At 39.3% G+C, this 25,313-nt stretch overlaps 1 protein-coding gene across 13 annotated transcripts in view; it reads left to right on the forward strand.

Moving 5' to 3' along the window:
• LOC124880679 (collagen alpha-1(XXV) chain) overlaps positions 1 to 25,313 on the forward strand; it is a 255,026-nt gene that overhangs the window by 145,269 nt on the left and 84,444 nt on the right. For all 13 annotated transcript variants that reach the window (XM_047385935.1, XM_047385946.1, XM_047385936.1 and 10 more), the window contains exons 5-6: positions 12,616 to 12,642; positions 21,925 to 21,951. In XM_047385935.1, coding sequence (XP_047241891.1) covers positions 12,616 to 12,642; positions 21,925 to 21,951 — 54 coding nt within the window. The remainder of the gene's footprint in view (positions 1 to 12,615; positions 12,643 to 21,924; positions 21,952 to 25,313) is intronic.

A 25,313-nucleotide genomic window follows, 5' to 3' on the forward strand; every position in this document is an offset into this window, starting at 1 on the left:
GGATCCAGATTCCCGCGACGCACACCAGCCACTTGTGGTCATCCGCTCCTGCCCATTCTGCTCTGATTACTCACATCCCCGTCCTCCATTTGTTTCCTACCTAGAAGAGAAAAGTTTCCCCGGGGCCCACGCTAATATGACAGAGAGTTCCCATGCAGGACTAACAGATGGAAGTGTACTTAAAGATATGAGGATATCTTTCAGTCTGTTGCAAGTTTACGTCTTTTTGCTCAGATGTGTGTTTTAGATTGACTTTTCCAGCTCATATGTTGAAGTAATCATTGAGCTTATAGAAATTTGTCAAGGTTTCTCACTGACTGTGTTGAGATTATGCAACCATTCAGGTGCAATAACAGAAAAGGAACTTGGCATCAGGTTAAACAGCAGATGCAGATCAGAGCAACACAATCAGTGGGGAACTACTACAGTAGGTCATAAGATACTTTCTTCGAACTCTTTGGATCGTTGGCATGTCAATAACCCTGCACCATGCAAGTAAGGATGCACCAATTGCTTGGCAGAACTGGTTGATTTTCAGTTTAACTGGCAGAACTGGTTTTTGGATTTTATGTTTTTTCATCTGTAATGTGTCAAAGCTAAGAGCTATAACTGATGATTAGTTGTTGACTAATCATTCAGTATTTTTCTATTTTTGTCTCCTGTTATTTTTAGTAATTTCTGTTTTCTGTAGGTGCACCTTCTGTTGTCAGTATAGGTACAAGTTTCCACACCTGTTAATGCCACCATGCCATTGATTTTAGTATACAGCTCAGAGTTGGAGAACATCCGACGCGACATGCATACTTCCAAAACATGACAGGGCTTGATTTTCCTTCAGAATGCACTTAATTTCTCCATGTTTAGATCCCTGCATTACGTTTTTACAAAACAAAAGCATACATGGCAAGTTATGAAACAGTGTGACAGCAGATTTAAGATATTCAGACTTACAGGCAGAGACCACTAGCTCTGCTCCTGCACATCAATCACCTCCTGGAGTGAACTGCAATGTTACGCCCACTCCCGTTTATGTATGTCCATTCTGTTTAAATATTGCCTTTCTACTTTCTTGTTGTAACATAGATGAGGATAATGTTTGAGCTTTCAGTGCTGTGAATCTGAAGCTACAATAACAATGTGAGGCATTCTGTAGTTTACAAGCCATTTTCAGTTTTTTTGTAACAGAAAAAGCATATTTCTAAAAAACACTGCCAAGTTAAATCATTCTCCATACTCTTGTAAAACCTAAGTCTTTTTGTTTCACTGTATGACAAATCACAATGTATCTCTGAACTATATGAAGTCTGTGAGTGACGGCTCACCCCCTTTCAGACCTTTGCTCCATCTTGATGGTGATTGGCACCCCTCACCTGCCCCCTCTGTACTTATTCCTTCCCTGTCAACACTAGGTGCAAGATTACTTAGCTTAACTTCCTGCATGCGTGCATTTTTATTAATATTGTGTAGTCATGGGAGAGATCGCGGTAAAGGTTCTAAAAGCTCTAGTTTTTTGGCCGGGGCCTTTAAAGATGCCAGTGCCTCGGGGTGAGATGATTGGATCCATGTGGCCGGCAGTTTAGGCTACAGAAACGGCTGCCAGCCCATTTGGCCCAGCTTCTACACAGAGGATGTGAACTCAGTTTGATGGACTGCTATTCTGGACCTCAATAACTTTAACTGGTCACTATGATGAAAACTAATACGACTGCACCCAGACAGAGGTTACATGCAGATCCCCTTGTTACTGACATTCTGTATCTTGTTGGATTATGTGGATTGCTTCACACAAATTGTACAAGTAGCTCTCAGCCAAACCCGAGAGAAATTATTTTGCTCATGTCAACAACAGCTAAAGATGTGGACCCAAGCCAGCCCCTCGCCTCCCTTGTTAAGTTATGCAAGCTTTGTCGAGCTTTCGTCCATTATGTTTGTAGTACATTACAGTAGGAGAGGAATGTGAGACAATTTTGATTTGCACTTACAGAAATGGGGTGTTTTGTAACTTGTAATTTGCTATGAGTGGTTCCTGGAATTGCACTCCAACAACACCAATGCTGCTAAAAACAAATATGCTGGAAATAAGGAACACGGGAAATGGAGCACATAAAAAACCCCATTGGAGCAAATAAATTTCATTACATTTTCCTCCATCCTTTTATCACTTTGAATATCTTTAAACTGCCACTTAATGAATTTGTGGCTGTTATTTTGGGGAAATAAGCATCTAACAGTAAAAACTCTGGGTTTGTTTTTGGTTTGACTCTAATCAATGGTGTTCTCTCCTTAAAAAACATCTGTTAATTAGCAGAGCCCATTCGCCTGAACAGAATGTTGGCATTTCTTACAAATGTGAAAGAGTGCTTTCAGATATTTGAACAACAACAAAAAATACCACCTCAGCGCTACAGTGGTAAAAAAAACAATTTCATTCCTTGCCAATAAAAGTATTGAAACCCCAGCAAAACATGACTTGGAACTTGTTGGAGAAACGTTCAATGGAAAGCATTACACTGAAACATTTTCTGTAGCTGATGACCTGGTATGCACACATCGTAGCAGGGATTTTGGCCTACTGCTCTATGTAGAAACCTATCTCGTAGATTTCTTGGCTGCCCCTGAGCAACTAGAGGCTTCTGCTTCCTCCATCTGGTTTTTCTAAAGGATTACGGTGGGGAGACTGCCTTAGCCAGTGATTCTATATTACTCCACTCATTTGTTATCCTGGCAGGTTGTTTGATTTTTGATGCTGGATGACCCATCCAAAACCATCTTCAGTGTTCTGGTTGAGGAAAACATTTCTTGTCCAGGATTCTAGTGTACATGGTCCTGTTCCCGATAGCCAGTCAAGCCGACCTTTGCCTCTGCCTAGGCCTTGTACCCTTAGTAGAAAATCGGCCCAAAAGTATAATGCTTCCTCTCCATGCTTAACTGTTGGGTCGTAGGATGTTCTTTGGGTCATACTTACATGTCTCTTTTTTGAAACATGGCAGATTGAGTTGATGCAAAACAGTTGGATTTTGATCTGATCTTACAACAACACATTTACTTAACCTCTTCTGAATGATTTAGGTCAGAGTTCTCAAACTCTAGTCACTGATAGCCAATGTCCTACAACTTTTAGATGTGTTCCTGGCCTAGTTCACCTGATTAAAATGCCATCCTTAGCAAACTTAAGATGGGTCATTACATTTCCCTAATTTAGCAAGGCGCTCCAAGATTTCAAAGGTGTTCTTGGTAGTTGTGAGTTGATCCCTCACCTTTCTCATGATCGTCCTCAACCTCACTGGGCAAGATCTTGCAAGCCAACATTTTTGCCTGTTGGTTTATGATTAAAAACGTTCACTCAAATAGTCATAATTTATTTATTTATTTTATGTATTGCACTTTCCTGGATTTTTGGAGAGAGATTTTGTCTTTCCATATTAAAGCGAAGCTATTCTAAAAAAAATTATCTTCTTTGTAAATTGACAAGCATGAAGGGCTTTGAAAAACAATTCATCCCCTTACAGATTTCTTTTTCTGACAGAAGGCTTTGAGGCTACACAAGGTGTAAAAATTTAAAAAGCAAGGGGCTAGTATGAGGAAACAAACTGAAACAAAAATAGAAATAATCAGAAGAAAGTAACAAAATTACTAAAGGTAGTACCAATAAAGTAGACTGACAGCATGAAGTCATAGGTCATCGTGCTAAGTATGAAAAAAAAAGACCTATGAGAGACCATAGTCACAAATTAGTGTCTTGATAAAATGTTTTAAGCCTATCTGCCAATATATGGTAAGTTTGGTACTGAGAGTCATTAACCTGTGGATCACACTTAACTGATGAAGTAATGCAAGTCTTTGAAGTTCAATGTTATTATTAATATACAATGTAGTTTATGGAGACCTTTGAAAATGAGTATAACTTTTAAATGGCAACATCATGGGAAAATACAGCAGATTTTCACAAAATGACAGTGGTATACTTTAAAACAGCAATAAAATTCTGGGGCAGAATAACAGTATTTCATTGTTATTCCACAATAAATGTGTGGCCAGTGTAACTAGCTTTGCAGAAGGCACTTCAGAAACTGATCTCCATGCCAGAATCCTTTCACTGAACATCACTTACTCTTTCGTTTTAATATGAAGTGATGTAATTGACATTGTCAGATTTGTAGGACAGTGTTATCCACGTTGTTTGAGGTTTTGGCCGAAGTTCCCTTTGCTTTTTTCATAGTTTTCCCACAAACCCTTCCATATTTCTCCCCTGCTCAGTTTTAAAAGGTGGCAGAGGTTTCCTCCTCTTTTTTATACCAAAAGCCCATTCAGGACTTTCACAGGAGCCCGGGTTCATGGTTTGGCTTACAACGAGAAGCTACCCATGTGTCTATAACAGAAAAAAACATTCTTAATCCGAACCAGTGGTCCACAATAAATTCTGACAGTATTAAGAGCGTAAGACGTTCAGATCGTATCATGTAGGAGGTTGGACACAAGTTCTCTCACCATTAATCAGCCTGTTGAATATTAGTAGCTGAATTTATGCTTCAGCTTTGTGTCCAACAGCTTCTTGTTCATAGGAACACATACAAACAAAACATTGTTCAACGAGTTTCAAGTTTGAAGGTTCTCTGAACATGTATGGTTCTAAACTTTAATAGTGATTTGGAAATAGTTTACACCAAATTCACAACATACAAAAGTAAACATAGAATTACATGTTCACAGTGCTTTCACACCAAACCTTTGGAATGTTTTGTAATGTGCCAGAGTCCGGTTTCTGGAGTGGATTATGCTGGTGTGAACCCATCCCAGACCCAAAAGCTGTACCCTGGCAAAGTTTCAACTGTCGGTCTCGGCATGGTGCATCCGGACCCTGGAGGCGTTCGCTTGCATTGTGAATGTGTGCCGGGCCAGGGTACCAAATGCAGGAAGAGAGGACATAATGTAAGAGCTGTGTAGATGAAGTGGAGAGAAAAAAAAGTAAGCGCAACGAAAGAGTTTTAAAATGTCTTGTGGGGCTACGTGGAATGGTAAAGAAGTGCAGGCGCACAACTACATTTAAACACAAAAGCAGCTACAGAAACCCTGATGAGACAAGCTTTCTTCTTCGTGCTTTTTTTCTTCTGGATGAGCGCAATACTGCCTCCGAAGCATTATGTTGCAATTGCATGAGTTTGTTCTTGTCTGGTCCTAAAACATCCCTGTGTAAAAGCAAACTGGGCCAACTAAAAGTGTGAATTTTCTCACTTTTACTGATCCCTGGACCAGACCAGCAGTGTGAATGCGCCCTTTTTTTTCCTTTTAAGAAATGTTGCAGGAATCTGAAACTCTTCAGGGGTTGGACAATGAAACTGAAACACCTGTTTTTAGACCACAATAATTTATTAGTATGGTGTAGGGCCTCCTTTTGCGGCCAATACAGCGTCAATTTGTCTTGGGAATGACATATACAAGTCCTGCAGTGGTCAGAGGGATTTTAAGCCATTCTTCTTGCAGGATAGCGGCCAGGTCACTACGTGATACTGGTGAAGGAAAACGTTTCCTGACTCGCTCCTCCAAAACATCCCAAAGTGGCTCAATAATATTTAGATCTGGTAACTGTGCAGGCCATGGGAGATGTTCAACTTCACTTTAATGTTCATCAAACCAATCTTTCACCAGTCTTGCTGTGTGTATTGGTGCATTGTCATCCTGATACACGGCACCACCTTCAGGATACAATGTTTGAAATATTGGATGCACATGGTCCTCAAGAATGGTTCGGTAGTCCTTGGCAGTGACGTGCCCATCTAGCACAAGTATTGGGCCAAGGGAATGCCATGATATGGCAGCCCACACCATCACTGATCCACCCCCATGCTTCACTCTGGGCATGCAACAGTCTGGGTGGTACGCTTCTTTGAGGCTTCTCCATACCGTAACTCTCTCGGATGTGGGGAAAACAGTAAAGGTGGACTCATCAGAGAACAATACATGTTTCACATTGTCCACAGCCCAAGATTTGCGCTCCTTGCACCATTGAAACCGACGTTTGGCATTGGCATGAGTGACCAAAGGTTTGGCTATAGCAGCCCGGTCGTGTATATTGACCCTGTGGAGCTCCAGACGGACAGTTCTGGTGGAAACAGGAGAGTTGAGGTGCACATTTAATTCTGCCGTGATTTGGGCAGCCGTGGATTTATGTTTTTTGGATACAATCCAGGTTGGCACCCGAACATCCCTTTCAGACAGCTTCCTCTTGCATCCAGAGTTAATCCTGTTGGATGTGGTTCGTCCTTCTTGGTGGTATGCTGACATTACCCTGGATACCGTGGCTCTTGATACACCACAAAGACTTGCTGTCTTAGTCACAGATGCGCCAGCAAGACGTGCACCAACAATTTGTCCTCTTTTGAACTCTGGTATGTCACCCATAATGTTGTGTGCATTTCAATATTTTGAGCAAAACTGTGCTCTTACCCTGCTAATTGAACCTTAACACTCTGCTCTTACTGGTGCAATGTGCAATCAATGAAGACTGGCTACCAGGCTGGTCCAATTTAGCCATGAAACCTCCCACACTAAAATGACAGGTGTTTCAGTTTCATTGTCCAACCCCTGTATATCTTAGTGGTACAACTACCCCTTAAATTATGAGTGTCCCTTTTCCCTCACTATAGGGGTCATGGGATTATGGGATGAATTATTCCCATACAAAATGAGAAACCAATTTAGGCCTAAGGTGTTTTTCCAGGATTTCCCTATTGGTTGAGTCCCTAGTGAGTTCCTTCTTTATTTCTTAAGGAAGATTGACAATGAAACCAAATGTAATATAATACACCAGAATACACCAAACTAGACAGTCATATGTGAGAAATGTGCCCCAGAAACATGTTTCATGAGCCAAAATGGAACGTTTAATTTATTTGAGATGTCTCTACATTAAAATAGCTGATGAGTTTATTTACTATAAAGCTGGGGTATTCAAATATATTTCAGCTTGCTCTGCTGAAATAAATAAAAAACTATTTCCCTTTTCAGTAAGTAAACTGAGGTTGGCAGAAACAGTAAAAAATACCTTGGAAAGTGTTTACCTTTTGTAAAATAATAACTTGTCTTAATTGTTGACATGTAAACAGTCTGAACAAAGATAAACCCACTGCAGTAATGCTCTCTCTGTCTCTTTGAGCTGGTAAGGATTGTCATCTTTACTGAAATCCCTAACATGTTTTGGGGTAGTCAGTGGTTGCATCAGGGTGGATCTGGCAAATCTGTCAAACTGGGTTCTTGGATCTTTTTTGTGCTGTTTACTTAGATTTTATTGGGCATGTTTGTTTTTATTCTTAAAGTAACATTTCACAGTGCTGAGCTTGAGATTCCTCAGATCTCTGAACCTCTGAAACAAATAGGTTTAAACTCTCAAGTTTGAAAACCTTTTTTTTGTCTAATCGTAATTGTTCTGTTCTCAGCCATGTAGGTGTAAAACAATTACTAGTTTTAATCAAAATTTGAGTATTACTTTTTACATTTTTAAATGTTCATCAAACACAGCCATTCAGACGCTTCACCACAGACACAAGCAGGAATCAATGAGGTAAAGAGGGAATATTTCAGCCACCAAGGAGCACAGAACTAAGCTAATAGTGTTTTTGTCCACTACATGAAAAAAAGAAACAAGAAGAGTAGTTTTCTCTCTCTGTCTTTCATCCAGTAAGCTTAGTTATGCTAAGTAAAGTAACTTTTAGCCGAATATGTGCACCCTTTAGCGTGATTAGGATTGTCTGTTTATCTTGTTACCAGCTTTAATTATGTAACGACTTGGGGACATTCATAGACTCTGTACAGAATATTGAACTGATCATTAAGTATGGCAAAAACAAGACCTGGCATCATAACAATGTATCTTTCTCTGGCTTTACACCGTCCAGTTTACACCCTGATGCACATACAATGCATCTTCTGTAAAAGATTTAATTTGTGTCAACATCCAGACCATGATGGACTGTTTAAAGACCTCTGGTATTAGAGCATTGTATTAGGTCTTCAAAACCCCTCAAACCTAAATGTTGTGTAGTAGTTGTTAAACCATGCCTTTCTCCATAGCCAACAATTTCAGTGCTAAACTGTTTCAGTAAAGTAAGTTTCAAATGCAAAACAAGCAAGTTTAGTCAAACAAAAAAAACTGTCTGAGCTGTGGAGTATCTGCTAGCGGGAAGCCTATGAAGAGGAGTCAGAGCTGAATGTAAGGTTGAGAAAAGCATAAACAGGTGCTGAACAGAAACTGTTGTGGGGGAAGACTAAAACCAAGAAGGAAAGGTGATTGTTTGACAAGTAGAAGTTGCTCTCAAGTACAGTTGGCTGCTCTGAAATATTCTCCCAGGAGAGTTGTTTAATGCCCTGTATAAAAGGGTTTAATTGTGCCTGCTTAAAGCTTTTGGAAAAGCTCCAGTTGGTGTTGTCTTCAAATGATGTGCAAATGATGAGTCGTATAATGAGCTGGTGCGCACTGTATAGAAAAAAGCATTTGGTCATAAAGCACATGGAGGAGTCAAATGAACTTCTGCCAGTAAATGCTTTGTCAACTGATACAATTCAATTATCAAAAAGTGTAATTTTAAAATTAGACAGTTACAGAGCTTAAAAGCCAGATCTAATCTTGGGACAATTCCAGCAAAAATTTTTTAAACGTTTTGACAATAGTAGGAGAAATTTGAGGCTGGTCATGAGGTCGAAAGTCAATAACAAAGTGATATTAAACTGGTGATGTCCATAAAATCCATAGATATAAAGATTAACATCTTATCTCCGTTTACATTTTTTCCAGCAGTTTATCAGATAATTACTCAAAGGTTTGGGATGCAGGCATATTCTTAATCACTATAATTCATAAGTAATTCAAAGATGAAGTAATTTGGAGAAATGTCAGTGAAACCTGAGTTTGGCACCTCCTTTATCCGCTCACTCACATGGCTCTGCCTCAAAAAAAAAAAAAAAAAACACAATTTATCAAATGTTACAAGAGTTACATGCACAAATACAGTTGAACACTGTACCGGACAAAAAAACAAGGTTTATATTCATCTTGTCTAGAGGCAGAGGAGACTTCTCAGGACTCGGTGGCGTCTGCAATGGACCATTGAGCAGTGGAAACATGCACTGTCTGGAAGAAATGGATACCTTGTGCTACAGACCAAAACAGAAAAGGAACATCCAGGCTGTTATCAGCCAACTGTCCAAAGTCCAGGGTCTGTAAAATCAAGCTGTCAAGTCTGAACATGAAGTGTCTTAGGTTCATGCTGTTCATTCTTTTTCACACTTGCAGAAAAAATTTCAGCTTTAATGAATTACTATTCAAATTATTAATTTAAATTTACATCAAGTTAACCAAAGTGCAGTACAAAAAAGCATTTTAAAACAAGATTGAAACAAATGACAAAAACTAAAGCTATGACCTAAAAACCCATACATAAAACATAGTTAATTTATTAGGAAGATAAAGTAAAATGTGTCGTAAAAAAGATTTTAAAAGTGATCAAAGGACTCAAAAGCTTCCTGCCTGATATTTAAAGGCTACTTGTTTTCGGTGCAAAGGCTGAAAGTGCTTGATCTCATCTAAGCTTGAGCCTCATCCTTGGGGTGGCCAAGGGCAGCTGATCTTAGCATTCAGGAGGAATTGTGAGGTTGAAGCGCTTCAAACTGATTTTGGGAAACAAGGCCGTTCAGACATTTACAAGTCTATTGTCTGACATGCCAGTGAGCTTTGTGTTCCAGTAAGAACATGGGCAACTGTATTTTACACAAGTTGGAGAGGTGATAGTCCCTGGATAGAGGGAAGGTCAGCCCCGATGATTCTCTCTGCAGACCTGATTGTGCGTTGCAGTCTGGACCTGTCCTGTTTTGTGGATGAGCCAAACCACACTGAGATGGACAAAGACAGGACAGACTGATTAATGGCAGTGTAGAAGATGACCAGCAGCTCCTGTGGAAGGTTGTACTTCTTTAGTTGCCTCAGGAAGTACAGTCTCTGCTGGGCATGAACATTATGTGAGAGGACTATCTCCAGTCTCGAGAAATGGTGGTTCCTAGGAACCGGAAGGGGTCCACAGCAGACACAGTGTTGTTGAGGATGGGGAGGGGGTATGTGGAGGGGTCTTCCGAAGTCCATCATCATCTCCACAGTCTTGAGTAGGTTAAGTTTCAGGTGTTTCTGACCACGCCAGTGAACCAGCTGATCCACCTCCTGTCTTTATGCAGAGAGATCACTGGATCAGTCCAATAACAGTGGTGTCATCTGCAAACTTCAGTAGTTTCCCAGACTAGTCCGCTGAGGTGCTCTTAAATTTCAATGTCCTGCTGTACCTATTGTCACTTAGTATCACTTACACTTAATAAAGTGAACTGTTCTTTTCTCCTGGGCAAGCTATGTTGTCATTTATTTGGGAATTTTGCACTTTTTTTCCACTGACAAGTTTCTGGCAGAGCCCACCAGAGATTTATTAACAATTTCATTTGAAAGCGTTAATTATGCCATAGACTATAGCAAGGTACACAGGGCCTTTTTTTGTTTGTTTTTTTTGACAAGAAACAGGCCACAGTATCATCATGGGCATAAGGCACTTTTCTACATATTCATCATTTGCTGCATGTCATCCCACCTGGAGGAATGCTGGAAACCTCAGAGTTAGTTTCATCTGACAGCAGCACATGGTTCGTGGAGTTTAGCAAACTCCACATGTTTACGTATGTGATAATAGAACAGCAAAGACATTTTCCTGTCATGTTTCTCAAACAATAGACACTGAGTAGGCAAGTAGCTACAATATTTCCTCATTTTCTTATGAGGATCGGTACACATCTGCTTTACTTGGATAGCAGTAGTGTATGTGTGTATGCTTCTTTGCTGCAGAAATCCAAAGGCTGTCTGTTGCCTTGTATTGTTTCAAAGTCAGTTTCCCAGGTAAAATACTCCATTCCATGTTGAGGAAAACTCTGGAAACCTATTTAGCTGTTTTGGAACTCCCCAACATCAATTTAAATGTAAAAAGTCCAATTTACTTCATCATGTTGGCTCTGTTATTCTTTCCCAGAGGAACCACGATCGGAAACATTGTTTTTTTTACACATTTCATGTTTACAAGGGTTGCTGTTGCTCTTTATATAGCTGGTAAAGTACCAGGCAGAGGGACCACCTCATGGAAAGCATTTGTGTTTAGGCTGCTTTTAAAATAATCTTGCTTAAACCTAAACATTTTCATTTATGTGCTGATGCACTGCACAAGGTTGCACTGCAGGCTCACATCCTCATGGTGAAGCCAACAAAGGAATATCCCAGGCAGATTAGGTTGGGATTGCATGCACCTCTCTATATAAGCAAAAAGCTAGAGATAGTTAGCTAAGCATACAAATAATTTGCAGTGGCAGAGAACAGGCAGAAACCTGGCTACGAATGTCTTCTCCCCTGAGCAGTCTGATGGAAACTGGCAGAGTTAAACTACTAAGCTACTTCTGCGTTTCACTTTGAGACTGTGTAAATGTGTGGCAGTGCATTTCAAGCCTGTCTGTATATATAAGCCTGCAATTCTGGGTCACTGGTCTATTAATTCAAAGTAACATCATCTAAGCAAAGGAATTATACTAATGTCATCAGTCAGCTGAATAACTGTTATTTAGAAAGAGTAAGACCTGCTTGGCCATCTCTGCACTGATAGCTGCTGTACTACTTCTTTATGTTTTTTTCATTTAAATATTCAAATGAAGATTAAACAGCAACGTTTTGTTGCTAAGATGTTGTTCAAGAGGTTTCTCTACATAAGTTTCTAAAAAATGAAAAATAAAAATGCAAAGTCAGGATTTCCCCCCCTTAAAAGTCCAACCTTAGAGCGAAAAAAACAAACAAACGAGGGCTTCACCTTTCCGCTTCACTGCTAAAGTAACTGTTTTTAAGCACTCATCCATATGAATGCGCAGCTCATTGTCAAATTGTCTCTTTCAACCCTGAGCGTTTGCAGAGGCCATCCTGGAGCTGCTGCCTTCTGACTGACTAGCTGGATGCAAAGCTTCTTCATAAGAAAAAAAAACTGCTATGTGCAATAAAAAGAAAGCTGTATTCATCCTGTACATGCTGCATTTTAACTCATGCTTGCCAGTATTTGGGTAGTGATTGTTGGATTCAATCCTTCAAGTAAACATTGACTTGATTTGGGTCTGTTCTGTTTTAATTGTATGTTTTTATAAGTCCTGCTGTCTACAGTCTGCAAGGTACTGCTTGCCAGTCTGTGTCACAGGATTTTAATCAAATCCTTAAAAAAGATGTCTGAAAGTACACATGGCTGATTCCAGCAAAACTTTGTGTCTGCCTTACTTTATTATTAAAAAGACAATCAGACCACATTGCTCTGGCCTTCAGATATACTGAGCGGCAGTGAAATACATTGAAGTGTATTAATTCCTTTGCGAACACTGTACATATCTTGGCATGTCTCGCTTTTCATTGGCTAATCAGATCTTTAACATTTTGTTACATTTCAAGACTTCCAAGTTAAGGTTTTCTTTGAAACCTAAAAATATTAAGCAGTGTTCGTTGTTTTTTTCAAATTTTGTTAATTATTATTATTATTATTTTTTAAACAATCTTTTTCTGTCTTATTTTAGGGTCCTCCAGGTCCACAGGGTGAGAAGGTGAGTTTTAGATGTTTCTATTTATCGAATATTTTGTCAATGGTCTTAATGGAACAGCTTAACGTTTTGACAAAAACAGAAGAGCAGTCGGCTAATTGTGCTAAAGCTAAAGCAGAGAAAATATATTTGATCCCAGCGTCAATCCTACATTAAATGGTTTATGTTGGAACTGTAAGACTACAAATAATGTCAAAATGTTTATTTAAAGTGCAAATAGAATCCATGGCGCTGCAGCAAACAAGTGTGTACTCTGTGAAAACGACGCAAAATGAGGTAGTGAAGGTTTTATAAAACACTAAGTCTGAGACACATGCATGCTGGTGCAGGTATGGTGCATGCACAGAGTCATTTAAGGTTAATAAAGCACATCAAGTTAATGAAAGGCTTCTTTCACAAAACACTCCAAGCACCGGACTTGAAGTGTTTTGGTCATAAGGAAGCTTGTCTCATAACGCATTGTCCAGTTGCTGGCAGCATTCGACTCCATCTGGTGAAATAAATATAAACTAAATATAAACAGCCTTTGCTATTGGTGTTCGACAACCTGTATTTATTAGTGGTCAACACCATATATATATATATATATATATATATATATGTTTGAGAATCTCATTTTTAAGAATAAAAGGAAGTAGCTGTTGAGTTGTTATCTTTTGTTTTGATGTGGTCGACTAATGAAGAATTTGTCAGGCTTGCTTACAACTTTCAGTTATATTAGCACTGAACAAGCTCCCACTACTTTTAGATCGTTCTTCTTACAGAATTACAATTACACTGTAGAAAATCCAGGGCAACAGTGACGGACAAAGAAATGAATGATCTGTAAACACTGAAAAACATTGACTGACCAACCAATTTTAACTAACAATGCTAAGCTTGACATTTGCTTTCTATCATAACTAAACCAAAGGGCCATTTCATTGTTTTGAATCAGTCTGGACTGTATTTGATTATTTATAGTTCAAAATCTAAAATACTCTGACTGATAAAACCCAACACAGTGTGAAGTTCATGAAATATTTATTGTACGATGCATGGCAGTTTTTACCATTAACACACCCGATAGCCAGAGTGTGCAAGTAGAACAGATCCATGGACTTCAGTTAGGGTAAGTTTCCCTAGTAACGTTTGAAAACAAACCAAAGAGGGTGTTAGGTTGTGGAGCAGTGGTCAGTGGCCAGACAGCCATCTTTAAAACGTAAACATAGCTGAGGTCACAGATGTTTTGCCCGTTATAAAGGGATATCAACCCTGTTACATTCCTTTCCACACTCACTGTGGTCATTTATGAAAGCCCACATCTGTGTGGGACATAGGTGGCTCTACTGGTGATATATTGACAGCCAGAGGCACTGCTTAAAGAGGGGCATGTCTTGGTGGCCACATAAAAATTGTTCTGCAAAAATCGATCATATTTAAGATTCAAAGTTCTTTATTGTCATTATGTCACTATGATATTTTGCTGAGACCCAGTTTAAAAGATACACATGTAGGTTGTAGACACTTACAAAATTTTAAAACACTTATAGCAAAAGGGAACATATGTACATGAAATGTGGCATGTAGTATTAAATGCAGCTTGTGCTGAGTCAGTCTGATATGGGCTGATGGTTTGTTTGACTGTCAGCAGGGATGTTTAGTGTCTGCCTGCAGGGGGACAATTGCCTTCACTGCTTTGGGAAATAAACTGTTTCTAAGTCTATTTGTTTTTGATGTGATGTCCCTAAATCATTTTCCTGAAGGAAATGGGACAAACAGTGCATTGGCCGGGTGGGTGTGGTCTATAGCAATGTGTCTGGCCCTTTTCGAGTCCAGATCCAGCAGACGACATCCCACAATCCCCTGCGCTGTCCTCACCACTCGTGCTAAGTCCTTTCTCTCCTGTGCCGTGCAGCTCCCATACCATACCGTTCCACTGAGGCACAGGATGCTTTCAATTTTGGCCCTATAAAGGTTTGTGAGCAGTTGAGTAGAGAGCACAGTCCGTTTCAGCTTTTTGAGAAAGAAGAGCCGTTTTTGGGCCTTCTTTACCAGGTGGGAGGTGTTCTCTGTCCTGCAGGGGTTAAGAGGAAATGTGAATGCCCAGAAACTCTATGCCACTGTATCAGAATCAGCTTTATTGCCAAGTTCGTACATACAAACAAGGAATTTGACTCCGTTACACTTTGTTCTTTGGTTTGTTTTTGCATTACAGAATATACATATTTACAATGTACAATATACACATATATAAATAAATGTATGCAGAGAGGAGCGTGTTCAGTCTTCCTGGACCTCCTGTAATCTACTATCACTTCCTTGGTCTTGCTGGTGTTGAGGATGAGGTTGTGTCTGAAGCATCACTGAGTCAGATTGTGGACCTCCTGTGTGTAGTGGGTCTCGTCGTTGTTGGATATGAGACCCACCACAGTGGTGTCGTCCTCAAACTTCCCAACCATGTTTGTTTGGTAAATAGCAGAGCAGCCGCGTGTGAATAGGGTGAAGAGAGCAGGGCTGATCCAGGAGCAAAGTGGTCCAGGTAAACTAAGGTTGTGGAGCTTCATAGCCAGCATGTCAGGAAGGACGGTGTTGAAGGCTGAGCTGAAGTCCACAAATTGCATCCTAACATAGGTGTTAGGATGCTGCAAATGAGTCAGGCAGTGTGAAGTGCAAACGAGACAGTATCCTCTTTGGAGCGATTCTCCATGTAGGCTCCCAGTGTCTTTGATATATTGCAGGAGCACATATCTGATCTTAGAAGTTCATTTACAAGGTGTTTGTAGTGGCTTGCTCAAATACATTTACATTATTGTATTTGCCTTAATTTAATCTTTCTCTAAGATTCAGCAGGTCTAATGTGACACTGTTAGTTTTTTTCTTTCTTTCAACATCTGTCTAATTTTACAGTATTGCTAATCAAAACAATATAAATTTTTTTCTTTTCTTATCTCTCTGAGAAAAGTTTTTTTTTAATAGACATAGAGCTATACTTTCTCCTTTCATTTCAATAATGCGTTAATAAAATTGAAAAGTTTTTTTTATGAGAAAATATCTGTTGATATCTAAATGTAATGAAAAGTGTGTTAGTAATGAACCTGGCTTTTCAATAGGTAGTGAATTAAATTAGGAAAGATGGGTTAACAAAATAAAATTCCAAAGTTGTCTTCTTTTTTTGAATAGAGACACTGACAGCCTGAGCTGAAATAGCCGTAACAAAGATGGCCAAGGACTTCTAGTATTTGAAGGGTACAGTTAATTTGTCCACAGAGTGTAACTTGGCATCTGCTCCCTTTTAATATGAATTTAAGTCAACCTGACTTTAGGTTTCAGTCCTAACATTCCTCTCTCAGGCTCACAAATCCACAGCACAGAGTGTTAAACGCCACAGTCCCATGCAGGCTGAAACCCACAAATGCCTCACTGCACAATGCTCCATAAAACAACAATGAAGCATGCAAAATAACCACACAGCTTTTTCACAGCTCTGAAGGTCTGGGGACAAACAGCATGCCTGTGAAATAACACCAACATTGATCAAATCCCTGAATATATTTATTATAAAAGTAGGTTTGTGTTTGAATTTAAATTGAAAACACTTTTGAACATTTTGACATTAGTATTGAAACTTAATTTGTTACTCTTAAGAATTCCGGCATTTGAACGTCATTTAATATCAATTTAGCAGCTATAGCTCCTTATAGTTATTTAAGTTTGTTTTCACATTTTCTCTTGTTACAAACTTCAATGTATTTTTGGATTATTAAAGAACATTCGAGAACAAAAAGCGACATGGAGACCAAGAAACAGACTAGGCAGGTTATTGTTAAAGCTGTGGAAACGTTTGAACATCTCACAGAGCTCTGTTCAGTCCACCATCTGACAACAGAAAGAAAATGGGACAACATCAAACCTATTAAGACATTGGAGTCCACCCTAACTGAGAGACCAGTCAAGGAGAGCATTAATCAGATAGAGGCCCTTAGTAACACTTGAGGAGCTGCAGAGATCCACATCTCAGGTGGCAGATTGCATGAACATGACCTGCCATAAATCAAGCCTTTGTGAACTAGTGGCAAGAAGAAAGCTATGCCAAGTCATGTCCTGCCACAAGACATATAGGAGACACAGCAAATATTGTTGCTTTTCCACTGGCTCGTTTTAGGCGGCGCGGCTCCGCTCCACTCAATTTTGCTCTACTCGGTACGGTGCACATAGACGGCGGAAGCTATGGGCTCTGAAGCCCCGCCTCCAGCCATTAGTGTAGTGCACTGTGCTGCTATTAGCGTTACTGTGTTACATCATCACATTAAAGTAATCTGTGTGAAATGATTAAAAATAAAACATAATAATACAAATAAACTAAATTCTAGTAGCGTTTGTATTATTGTATATGCAAGAATGCCTTATTTATATTTTTTTAATGTATAAAATGATCCACTGCCATAATTATCTGGAACACAGCGCAAACAGAACTTTTAAAATAAGGATCAGGGGTTCTGATGTGAGAGGAGGTGTGGCAGAAGAAGCAGAGAGGAGAGACGCTGGTGTCTGGATTGTGAAGCTCCAAAGTTTGCCAGAAGTTACAATTTTGAACTTTATGAAGAGGTTATTGTCTCAGCCATGACAATAATGAGGACAAGGACGTTAAAGCACAAAACCGCAGACTCTGACCGCAGTGAAGATAGTTTTAGGTTGGATTTTGAATATTTGTACTCCGCAGATTCAGTGGGCTCTTCCTCCCGTTTGATCCGATATAGGCAGTCTGATTACAGGCAGCTTCTCTCTGCCAGCTCCCTCCTCCTGCAGACGCAGGTTCACTAAAGGACGGTCAATAACATTTCCGAACCAAACACATTGGTGGTATTGTTTTGTGTGTTTTGAGGGAAATGTGTGTGCATTTGTACAGCTGATTTTATGTGTAATTGGCTGATGTAGGATGTTATTAAATACAACAGCCCGCCTGCATTTATTTCAAAAAGTAAACTTATTCTTTTTCTTTTCTTTCAGCCTTCAGGCATGGTTTATGATTTGTAAATTGCAAAATTATATTTCGGTTAGACCCTCCGGCCAATGTATTCCTTAATGTTATTGTAGTCGCTCTTAAGTTTTACTAACTTTACCTGCACTGCCTCAGCGAAAACCTTCTCATTTCTCCTGGTCCCATGGTGAACAGCAGTTTGTTCACGTCACAAGCAGTCCCGACTCAGCCCCAATCATACCTGCTCATGAGTAGCTACCAAAAAACTAGGTACTGGTACTGAAAAAACTGTAATGGAAACACTTGACCGAGCCGAGTGGAGTTGAGTAGGTCTAAATCGAGTCAGTGGAAAAGGGGCGTATATGGAAGAAGGTGTTCTGGTTTAATAAGAAGAAAAATGATGGTGTGGGGATGCTTTTCTTCGAAAGGAACAGGGAAGCCGTATAGACCTAAAGGAATTCAATTCAGTTTATTTATATACCGCCAATTCACAACACATGTCGTCTCAAGGCACTTCACAAAGTCAGGTTCATACATTCCAATTAATCCTAACCATTGAACAGTGCAGTCAGATTCAGTTATTTATTCAAATTGGATAAAAAGTTTTTCTGTCTAAGGAAACCCAGCAGATTGCATCCAGTAAGTGACTTGCAGCATTCACTCCTCCTGGATGAGCATGTAGAGACAGTGGACAGTCACTGGCGTTGACTTTGCAGCAATCCCTCATACTGAGCATGCATGTAGCGACAGTGGAGAGGAAAAACTCCCTTTTAATAGGAAGAAACCTCCAGCAGAACCAGGCTCAGTGTGAGCAGCCATCTGCCACGACCGACTGGGGGTTTGAGAGAACAGAGCAGAGACACAAAAAGAACACAGAAGCACTGATCCAGGAGTCCTTTCTATGTGAAGGAAAAGTAAATGTTAATGAATGCAGCTCCTTTAGTCGTTTCATCTAGAAAGAAAGAACAGATAAACTCTGAGCCAGTTTTCATGGTTAGAGTCTCAAAGAAAGCACATAGACTTAGTCATAGTAAAAGCTCAGTCAACTGCCATGTCTAGGAGAGAGAAAGGGTTAAACACTGAAAGACAGGGCCATGTGGATCATCGGTAGAGGGTGAGCATTAAGTTGTTGCCAGCAGAAGCTCAGACAATTTCCCTCTCCAGAAAGGTGTCACAGGTAGACACAGAGTCAGGCCAGGTGTAGCATCTACGAAGAGAAACGTCAGAGAACATAAAGTTAAAAACTGAAATAACAGCAAATAATGCAAAATTGGAGAGTAGTGTGAGAATGTAGCGAAGAGGGTGAAAGTGGTCATTATGTCCTCCAGCAGCCTACGCCTATAGCAGCATAACTACAGAGATAGCTCAGGATAAACTAAGCCACTCTAACTATAAGCTTTACCAAAAAGGAAAGTTTTAAGCCTCGCCTTAAAAGTAGACAGGCTGTCTGCCTCACGGACTAAAGCTGGGTTTGGTTCCACAGGAGATGAGCCTGATAACTGAAGGATCTGCCTCCCATTCTACTTCTAGAGACTCTAGGAACCACCAATAAACCTGTAGTCTGAGAACGAAGTGCTCTGTTAGGAACGTATGGAACAATCAGATCTCTGATGTATGATGGAGCTAAATCATTAAGGGCTTTATATGTGAGGAGGAGAATTTTAAATGACATGTCTTGGTCGAAAATAACACCAAGGTTTTTTACATTATTACCGGAGGTCAATTTAATGCCATCCAGGTTAAGTGATTGACTAAGCAGTTTCTTTTTTAAAGACTCCAATCCAAAGATGACAACTTCTGTCTTGTCTGAATTTAGAAGCAGAAAATTTAAAGTCATACAAGTTTTTATGTCTTCAAGACATGCTTGTAGTCTATCTAACTTGTTGGGTTCATCAGGATTTATGGATAAGTAAAGCTGAGTATCATCAGCGTAACAGTGAAAATGTATCCCATGCTGCCTGATAATTTTACCTATTGAAAGCATATATATAGTAAAGAGAATTGGCCCAAGTACTGAACCCTGTGGTACTCCACAATTAACCCTGGAGTTTAAAGATGATTTATCATTTACATGAACAAACTGGAATCTTTCAGACAAATAAGATTTAAACCAGCCTATCGCTGTTCCCCTGGTCCCTACAGCATATTCCAGCCTTTCTAAGACAATATTGTGATCGACTGTATCAAATGCAGCACTGAGATCTAACAGGAGAAGTACAGACACAAGTCCATTATCTGAGGCCATAAGAATATCATTAGTGACTTTCAGCAGAGCTGTTTCAGTGCTATGATGAGCTCTGAAGCCTGACTGAAACTCTTCAAACAGGTCATTGCTGTGTAAATGCTCACACATTTGATTATCAACTATTTTCTCAAGAATTTTAGAGAAGAATGGAAGATTGGATATAGGTCTGTAATTTTTCAAGTCATCTCGATCAAGTGAAGGTTTCTTAAGTAAAGGTTTAATTACAGCTACCTTAAAAGCTTGTGGTACATATCCATTTACTAAGGATAAATTAATCATATCTAAAATGGGGCTGGTAATCAGAGGGAACACTTCCTTAAATAATTTGGTCGGGATTGGGTCTAACATACAAGTTGAAGGTTTAGATGAAGCTAATATTTCTGATAACTCAGGAAGCTCCACAGGATCAAAACAGTCCAAACAGAGATCAGGTTCTACAGTTACTTCCAATGTTGTCTCACTTGCTGAGGATAATGGAAGATAGAAGGAGCTAAGCAAAAGGTTAATTCTGGAGGAAAATCTGTTGGACGCTTCAAAAAACTTAAGATTGAGGTGGAGGTCCACCAGTCTGACTAAGCATGAGCTATTCCACAAAGAAAGTCTTAGTCTCTAGATGAGCAACGCTGGTAGAGGCATACTCCAAAGGACTTGCAGCAGCAATTGTAGTGAAATAAGGTTTTAAAAAGTAATAACTCGCGCCATGTTTTTCAGATTTAATTTTTTTTTAATTCTTTTTCCATTCCCATTCCATGTCCCAGTTATGAATTGTTTTGTAGTGGTCTGTCACATTAAACCCTAATCAAATACATTTAAGTTTGTAGTTTTAACATAACAAAATGTGGGTATGTCCAAGGGTTGTTGACACTTTTGCAGGGAACTGCACATTATTATCAAAACCCACTCAGATTTTGTGTAGATTAATTGACAACTTGAATGACAACTCAATTTTAAGAGTCATGTGAAACAATAGGAAACGGTGTGCATATTTTAACGGAAGCTAAAGTCAAACATAGAGAAAACGATGATCACAGTTGTCATCTTGCCAAATGCCGCACTCCTTGGAAAGGGAGTATTTCTTGTAAGGATGGGTGTCGAAGGATGCTCGTTGTTTTCATTGACCAGAGTTGTATATTAACACTGTGATTTTTTTATGAGCACAATGGCCTGACTCTCACTACCAGATTTACATGACTGTTGAACATTTGTTTTGAAAGCCATGAACTGCAGGGTCCTGTTGAATAAATTGGGGTTCGCTCCTCTTATGTAAACTAGTTCATCTGCAGTTTAATGAAATTCAAAACAACTGTGTGCTCCCTTTCCCACCCAGGACGAACAAAGAGTTTATCGGGGTGGCCATTCTCAACTGTTTTCTCATTTAATTTGGTTTTGGCAAAACAGCTCAATGAAAAATTACAAAAATTCCAAGAACTGTTATTATTTGAAATTGCACAGGCATTGCAGTGAAGATTGTTTTGAGCAAAATTCCCATCCATGTGTAATAAGTTGCTCAGCTTATTATACTACTGCAGATCCAAATCCAATCAAACAAGATGGTTTGAAGATGGCGATTTATCCGATTTTAGACCCATTAGGGTTATAATTTACCTTGTAAGATTTACTCTTTGCTTATTTTAAACAACCATGTGCTTTTGTTTGGGGTTAGCTCTAATGTGATAAAGCCACAGTTTTTGGCAGGCGGATTGAAATGTTTTAACCTTCAGGGCCGACCTCGTCCACAGACATTCACCCTCAGAAAAGGCAGATGGCCAGAAGATCTCTGGGGCAAATAAATCTGGCATAAATGTGGTTCCCACCCGCCCCTTGACCAAAACCTCACAACACCGCTCTCCTTCTCCCCTTCTCACATACCCAATTCATGTCATTCCATGTTATCATAAGTGATTTTACTTTCAACCACAATGAATAGTTGAGGGTTCCTGTATTATTTCACGTTATCAATATGTTCTGAATTATGCCTGAGTGATTTTGGTGTGAGTCTCGACTTATTGTTGCATTACTGTTCCTGCATATTTTGCCCTCAGATCCTGAGAGAAGTTTTTTTTCTTCTTCTCTTTTGCAGGGAGATCAAGGTGACCAGGGACCACGGGTATGCGGTTTGCTCTTACTTCTTTGTGATTAGCAGATGAATGTAACTGTGTCTCCCCCGCCCGGCAGAATTGTGGGCAAAAGGTTTGAAATGCATGAAATTCCTGGGATAGAGTTCTTCAAATGTGGCCAAATACAACAAGCATCCCAGTGCTGCTTGTTTCCACATCTCGGCAGCGGGTAGGCGGACTTGTGAGAAACTTTGGGAGGCTCGCACTACAGTCCCCTTGAAAGTTGAAAAATGCAAATTTTTACCTCTTGTCTGTGGATTTATTTGCAGTTTGTTCCCAGATAAGCTCTGCTCAGTCTCAGTAACAATCAAATACCAACTCTGCTTTCACAATAAGTTTTGATTAACCTCAGTTTTCAATGTGATGTGGCATATTCACAGTTTTAATCATTTCCACCTCTGTAAGTCTGACATTTCTATAAAAGTGCAGCATCTAAATGATGCTAATGTGAGTGCTTTTCCATGCTTCAAAAACTCCGAAATTAATTTATTCTATCTCCGCTGAGCAGTCAGTGCAGCTTTCGCTTTCTCCTCCAATAATGGGTAAAAAATGAGCCCTCCTTCTGAGAAACAGACTGCACAGGTTTGTTTAAAGTAGACTGCATTAAGAGGGGTCACATGTTCTCATGCATGTGCACAACGTCCTCTGTCTCTGCTGTTGTTCATCAAGGGCAGATTGTATGCTAGTCAGAGTCACTTTGAACGCCTGTAATTGATTTATAGTGGGCCAAAGAGCACACAGACGTTGGCACAGCACGAAAAGAGAATTCAGCATCGCAGTTCGTCTTGTCAGGAGAACTCCAGCCGTCTCTCAAATGTATCTGATCCCAATTCAGAGCTGGCGGCCACCCAGACGTCAGTAGTTTGCCGAGGACCTTTGTCGGCCCACCTCCGGGCGAGTTTCACCAGGTTTTCTTTATGATTTGAGAGTCTGTACAAATGACCCTTTCTGTGAAATTCATTTAGTGGCCTCCAAGTGACACATTGAATGTTTCTCATAGGCATCTTTCATGTTATAGCCAACTTTAGTACTGGTTTTCCCAGAGTAAATTCCCATTTTTTTTACAACAGTTAAAACTAAAAGTATTGCTAGGGCTGCATTGATTAAGGAAACAAAATTAGATTTTTATGTTTTTATTAAACTTTACCCATTTCAGGCTTGCAGTTATTATTTTTTACTCTTTCATTTTGTGTCATTTTTGACCAGCATTTAAATGTATGTTGGTCATTAAATCCCTTCGATATTTTGTACTTCTGCAGTTTTAGTTGATTCATCCCTGACTTTTGTGGGTAGAAAATAATAACCATCTTTCACCATACATTCCTACTGAACGTGCATCAATATGCACTAATTTGACCTGTTTTTATCAGAATTTTATGTGGTACACTAACACAAAGTAATGATTATCAAAAATGTACACAAATATAAATAAAAGAAACTAAAGCTGCATTTGAATTCACCCCACTGAATCAATACATAGTAGGACCAAATTTTGCTACCATTACACAAGTATTTTGGGGTATGTCTATACCAGTTTTGCACATTTAGAGAAATAAATTTATTCCCATTCTTCTATTCAAAAAAGCTCAAGCTCAATCAAGTTAGATGGAGAGTATGTGTGAATTTGTACTTTTCAGGTCTTGTCACAAATGAATTGGGTTTAGGTTTTGACTGAATATGATTTTCCTAAGCTATTACATTGTAGCTCTGGCTTTATGGTTATTGTCCTCCTGGAAGGTAAACGGCACCAGTGTCAAGTCTTTTGCAGCCTCTGGCAGGTTTTCTTCTTGAATTCCCATGTATCTAGCTCCATCCATCTTTACACCAATTCTGATAATCTTCCCTGTCCCTGCTGAAGAAAACATACTTTAAAAAGATGCTTCCTTCAGGTTTCACTGTGCAAAGGGTAAAATGCTTAGGGTGATGTGCAATGGTTTTTTTTCCTTCAGATATAATTTTGCTTTCAGGCCACAACTTTTATTTTTGCCTCATTTTACCAAAGCACCTTCTTCAGAATGTTTAGGATGTAGCATATATAATTCCTCATGGATTTCTTTCAAAAAGGACTTTCATCTTGCTACTCTCCCACATTTGCCAGACTCGTAGGGTGCATAACTGATAATTAGCTTACTAATTCTCTCCTACCTGAGCTGTGGCTCTCTCCAGAGTTACTTTGAGCCTCTTGGAAGCTTCTCTGATGAACACTTTTCTTACCCAGCCTGACAGTTTAGTTGGATGACTGTGTCTTTGCACATTGAGCAGTGTTCTGTGAAATATTCAACGTGTGGTTTATTGTTTTATGTTTAAACTTTAAAAACTCTTAAAGCTATTCATCATTTCCATTGTGTTTCACAGTGGTACACTACTCTACTTTGTGTTGGTGTTACATATAAAATCCAGATGAAATACATTAAATCTTCTAGTTTTATCATGACAAAATGTGAAACATTTAAAGGGGCATCAATACTTTTGCAAGTCACTGTATCCCCATCTAGATACTTAACTACCAAAAGAAATATACTAATACACAATAGTAAATAATAAACTATAGGAACAAAATAGTTTGTTTATTGGTACCCATTGGAAGTAGACTTTGACAAAATGCGGGTATAAATTGCAAAAGGACGGATTGATCCGGAGCCCAGTTAGATGATTTATTGTAGGAGGAAAAAGCACTATTGTGAACATATTTAGTACAGCTAGCAAGGTGCTATTTGTCTTTGTGAATAAACAAACAGTGCATTATTAACATAGCATTTAACCATCTTTCTATTACCGCCATGTTGTCCCTTAATAGGTACAATTTAACACACAGTTACAGTCACATTCAAAGCATTACAGGGCGGAACGCAGAGCAGGTCACTCCACAGGAATTTATTATTTACTTTCTCAGAGCAGCATATTGACTTTGTATATTAGATTAGTGAGTAAATGTAGTGAAACAGTGTTTGAAAGATTTTTCTTAATAAATAAAGGCATAGCTGGACAAGAGCTGACCGACCTTCGTTCTATCTATCTGGGTGGAAATGAACCTCATTTCATGGCTCATATTGAGTTTGTGCATAGAGTTGATTAGACCCAAATGAAAGGAGATATAAACAACAGAGCATGTCAAAATAATGTCCTCTGTGCACAGCACAGATTACGCTTATGCAGGATTACATCTAAATCAGCTTTTCCACAGAATAAAACAAAAAACAGATTCCTACTTTTACAACTGAAGACAGTGTGAGAACCGTTCCACGGTGCACTTCCTCTGCCTTTTCCCCATATGTCAGGGTCAGCCATTTGTCTGTCCAGAAAGGTCACAGGTCATATCTAAATATGAGAGGTTAACCAAGCAGCAAATAGT

Source organism: Girardinichthys multiradiatus, chromosome 14 (genome assembly GCF_021462225.1).
Source record: "Girardinichthys multiradiatus isolate DD_20200921_A chromosome 14, DD_fGirMul_XY1, whole genome shotgun sequence".
Lineage (NCBI taxonomy): Eukaryota > Metazoa > Chordata > Actinopteri > Cyprinodontiformes > Goodeidae > Girardinichthys > Girardinichthys multiradiatus.